Raw genomic sequence first — 5,066 nt, 5'->3', positions numbered from 1 at the left:
GTTACATTCAGTGATACTTTGGGGGTGAGAACAATGTAATAATAATGTTACTATATAGGCCCCGTACCCCTTCACTGCAGCAGTGCTAGATGTAATCACTACTACACCACATGTTGTTTACACAATGCACTTGGCCCTGAAGCTTGCAATCTAGACAGGATACACACAGCAGGTGAGTTACCGCCCCTCCCCCGTGTGATCAGGGGTTTCAGTGAAACTCTCCCCCTCCCAGGTGTGAGAGGACTGGACACATCTCCCATTGTCTGAGAATCTCCCACCTGATGCTGACATCAGAGCAGGTGGGGGTGGGGGCTGTATAAAACCCCTGGGAGGGGGCAGGTGCAACCAGGTCACTTCCACAGGTCATTTCTGCAGGTAAGAGTGGGCTGGGGTACACTGGGAGGGGGGTTTCTGTGGTGCTGGTCAGTGGGGGTTAATTGGAGGTGGGTTCTGTGGTGCTGGTTAGTAATGCCTGAGCTGGGGGGTAATGGGAGGGGATGTGCACTTTGTATTGCTGGTCAGTGGACCCTGGTATTGGGGGGTGCTTTCTATTGCTGGTCAGTGAGGCACTGAGGTGTAATGGAATGGGGGAGGGGGGTGCTTTGTATTGCTGGTCAGTGGACCCTGTGCTGGGGGGCAATGGGAGGGGGGTACTTTGTATTGCTGGTCAGTGGGCCCTGTGCTGGGGGGGGGGGGGCAATGGAAGGGGGGGTGCTTTCTATTGCTGGTCAGTGAGGCACTGAGGTGTAATGGGAGGGGGGTGCTTTGTATTGCTGGTCAGTGGACCCTGTGCTGGAGGGGGGGTGCTTTCTATTGCTGGTCAGTGAGGCACTGAGGTGTAATGGGGAGGGGGGTGCTCTGTATTGCTGGTCAGTGGACCCTGTGCTGGGGGGCAATGGGAAGGGGGTGCTTTGTTTTGCTGGTCAGTGGGCTCTGGCCTGGGGGGGGATGTGCTTTGTATTGCTGGCCGGTGGGGTGCTTTGTATTGCTGGTCAGTGGGCCCTGTGCTGGGGGGGGGCAATGGGAGGGGGGGTGCTTTGTATTGCTGGTCAGTGAGCCCTGTGCTGGGGGTGCAATGGGAGGGGGGGTGCTTTGTTCTGCTGGTCAGTGAGCCCTGTGCTGGGGGTGCAATGGGAGGGGGGGTGCTTTGTTCTGCTGGTCAGTGGGCCCTGTGCTGGGGGGCAATGGGTGGGGGGTGCTTTGTTCTGCTGGTCAGTGAGCTCTGTGCTGGGGGTGCAATGGGAGGGGCTGGTCAGTGGGCCCTGTGCTGGGGGGCAATGGGAGGGGGGGGTGCTTTGTTCTGCTGGTCAGTGAGCCCTGTGCTGGGGGTGCAATGGGAGGGGGGGTGCTTTGTATTGCTGGTCAGTGGGCCCTGTGCTGGGGGGCAATGGGAGGGGGGTGCTTTGTTCTGCTGGTCAGTGAGCTCTGTGCTGGGGGTGCAATGGGAGGGGCTGGTCAGTGGGCCCTGTGCTGGGGGGGCAATGGGAGGGGGGGGGGGGGGGGTAATAGGAGTGGGTGTTTTGTATTGGTGGGCCCTGTTTTCTGTGGCCTGTACCCCTGGCAAGGGTTGGAGTTGGTGGTCTTTGGATTCCCCACTTCCTGGGAGTGTATGAAATGATCTAATACCAGAGACCACCAACCCCACCGCTGGCACCATGGCAGCTCCCACTGGGGTAATAGGCCTGCTTGCGGCACAGAAGGGGCTCTATTGTGTATATAAACAGATTGCTCTGTAGTTGTCCCTTCCTGTAGCTCAGGGTGTCTGTGTGATACCTGTGTCTCCAGATACACCTGGGCTGGATCAAGGGTTGCTGGAGCCCCAGAACATATAACTTGTGGGGGTCTCTGAGTGTCAGTATGATACACTGGTGATGTCACCTGTATGTAAGGTGTAGATTGTGCTAGATGCACTGTAGTGCCCCCCTGTTCCCTATATGTCCAACAGAACCCATTGCCCCTGTGAGGGTCTCCCTGTAATCTGTGGGGTCTCTGCCTCTCTGGGATGCTGTAGTCGGTGCTGTTCTGGAAGGAAGACTTGGGGACCTGCTATACCGGGGGAGGGGGGGCACCTTCTAATGACTGACCTGGGAACCACTGCATGTAGTACAGACTGTCTGGGCCACTGATGCCCGGATTATGGGGGGGTGCTCTGTATATCAGGGTCATGTTGGCGCTGTACAACAATCCCGTTCTGGTTTAGTGTAGGATGGAGGCTCCATAGTTTGATCTGTGATCATTCATGGATATCCTTAAAACCTGGACTGTTAAAGTTACTTGAGGACTGCGTTTGGGTACCTATGGTACAATCCTGTTTCCCAAACTGCCATTGTGGTCCAGGTTTTAAGGATATCCATACTTGATCACAGGTGACTTAATTAGTACCTCAGTCATGTTGCTTTAACCATCTGGGCGGAAACCTGGCTATCATTAAAACCTGGTCTGTAATGGCAGTGTTGAGAAACTCTGGTGTAAACCTATTCCCTGACCAGTTGTGTTGGTAGTTGAGGATGACATGTCATTCATTTAGGAATACCGGCAGGAAGACTGGTCTGTACAGCAGAATATTCCCCCCTTCCCCCAGACCATAGCCACATCTGAGAGGCTTTTGTGATGCACCTCTATAGAAGGCCTGGAGGATGGGGTCAGTTGTATGGTGAGGTCTCCTCCCTTATGAGGGACCTCTGAGGCCTGCAGGCCAGGGATACTCTGCATGTTGGGGTCTGTGATGCCCCCTATGGGATGGGTTATCTGTCTAATGAAGCCTCATCTAACGTGTCCACCTCTCCTGCCCACAGCTTCCACCACATCAGCGATGGCTTCTACCGGTCTCCAGATGCTTGGGATGGTGCTGGCTCTCATCGGCTGGATTGGTGCCATCATTGTATGTGCCCTGCCCATGTGGAGGGTGACGGCGTTCATTGGAAGCAACATTGTGGTGGCGCAGATCATCTGGGAAGGATTGTGGATGAACTGCATTGTGCAGAGCACTGGTCAGATGCAGTGCAAAGTCTATGACTCCATGCTGGCGCTGGCCCAGGACCTCCAGGCTGCCCGCGCCCTCTGCGTCATCTGTATCCTGGTGGCGCTTGTCGCTCTGCTAATCGGCATTATTGGCGCCAAGTGCACAAACTGTGTAGAGAATGAGAAGACCAAGGCCCGGATCTCCATGGTGTCTGGCATGGTCTTCATCGTGGCCGCCATCCTCCTGTTGATTCCAGTTTGTTGGTCAGCCAACTCCGTTATCCGTGACTTCTACAATCCCCTTGTGACTGAGGCTCAGAAGAGGGAGCTGGGGGCTTCTATCTATATCGGGTGGGCTTCCTCGGCTCTGATGCTGATAGGTGGTGCACTTCTCAGCTGCTCATGCCCCAAGAAAGATGATGTCGCTTACTCTGCCCGGTACACCGCCGCCTCCTCTCAACCCCGCAGTGACTACCCCAGCAAGAACTACGTCTGAGAACCGGCGTGGACGGAGGACCCTGCACGTTTAGTAATGTTCCTCCAGTTATCGCTCATGAACTGTAAGGGGGGGGGGGGGCTTCTGTGATGTGGTGACCCTGTACCGCCCGGTTCTGCTGGGCTTTTTATATAATCTTATGCCTTGTTAATAAACTTTCTTTTGTTTTGTACTTGAGTTCTGTTACTGTACCCCCTTTCCTGTATGCCAGTCCTGCAGGGGGCACTTGGGTTCTCTATTGCATATGTGACCCCCCCCAGAACAGTAATGCTGCCAGGCATCCAGCGACACTGACCTGGTCACGTCGCATGGACAAGTGGTCACGAACTGCAAGGTCTAAGCCAGAGTTTCTCAAACTCTGCCATTACAGTCCAGGCTTTAAGGATATCTGTGCTTCAACCCAGATGGTTAAATAAAACTGACGGAGCTACTAATTAAGTAGCTTGTGTATGGCTATCCTTAAAACCGGGACTGTGATGGCGGAGTTGGAGAAACTCTGGTGTAAATGTGAGTGGTGCTCCCTCTGCTGGAGACAGGCCGCCTGTACAGCAGGTGGGGGTATATAGTGTTAGATGCCTGGCCTGTAGCACTGGTCCATGTATGGTGGCTAGATTCTGCACATGACCTGAGAGGCTCCTATAGAAGAGGGATGTGGTGACAAGCCGGGAAATGATGGTTCTGACCAATCCTGTTATTGGAGAGACGCTGCGTCAGGGCCCAGCACACGGTCTGCATTTTCTGCTTGGTATATTGTTCATCTGTCCCAACTTTTCACAAAAAAATATATATAATTTCCTTTATACCAGTATCCATTTGGGTGGTCGACCATATTAAGGTTGTCAGGCATTAGACTGACCACTATTTGACAGACAAATGGGAAACACACAAATGTCAACGTGGCTTTAAAAAAAAAAAAACAACTCGTACTTGTCCATCCACCTGGACTATGATTGGGAGCAGTCGCCTGTGCTGAGCGAGGCTCGTTACCTGCAGCATAGCGAGTGAAGCGAGCAATACAAGGGGATGCGGGGCATTAATTGGGGTTCCTGGTCATGTTGCAGAAAAAAGACACCAACAGTTTAAAAAATCCATGTCAGCCATTTTTCCTGTGTCTATTGGTCGGTGCCATTCATACAGAACCATTTATCCAGCTACAGGATGTTATGATTTATAATACCTGTTCTTCCTCTAATATCTGACTGATTGGCTGGTGCTTTGTCCCAGTCCTAGGCCCATCAGCTCCTGTCACTTTTCAAATCTATCTTTTAACATGACAGTTAGGAGCTGATTGGCTGGTTCTCTCTCTATGGCTTAGTAAATAGACCCCTGAGGGTTATGGGGTACACTGTCTCAGGAGGCCCCAGACTTGCTAGGATTCCCCCTGTCTCTCGGTGAGTGGGGTATACAGACTAACTGCTGATGTGACAGGAACCTCTTACATGTCTGTCTAATGTGAGTGGGGTGCGCAGGATTCTACCCCACCTTCTCCCCACACAGTGGGTGGTGTGCATGGCTGAGGGGACAATTTGCAAAGCTGTGATACTGTATCTGCCAATCAGCTCCTACCTGTCATTTTATGCCGCTAGCGCCCATGACTGTGATTCCCTTA

General features: G+C 53.0%; 1 protein-coding gene across 1 annotated transcript; it reads left to right on the top strand.

The window, feature by feature from the left end:
- The first annotated feature begins 277 nt into the window (after positions 1-277).
- Positions 278-3,629, top strand: LOC134945915 (claudin-4-like). Its single transcript, XM_063935474.1, has 2 exons — positions 278-375; positions 2,796-3,629. The coding sequence occupies exon 2, from the start codon at positions 2,813-2,815 to the stop codon at positions 3,455-3,457; it is 645 nt and encodes a 214-aa protein (XP_063791544.1). The 5' UTR covers positions 278-375; positions 2,796-2,812; the 3' UTR covers positions 3,458-3,629.
- Positions 3,630-5,066: the final 1,437 nt, after the last annotated feature.

Source organism: Pseudophryne corroboree, chromosome 7, assembly GCF_028390025.1.
Source record: "Pseudophryne corroboree isolate aPseCor3 chromosome 7, aPseCor3.hap2, whole genome shotgun sequence".
NCBI lineage: Eukaryota > Metazoa > Chordata > Amphibia > Anura > Myobatrachidae > Pseudophryne > Pseudophryne corroboree.
The sequence above is the reverse complement of the archived record's forward strand: the minus strand, read 5'-3'. Positions and strand labels throughout refer to the sequence as shown.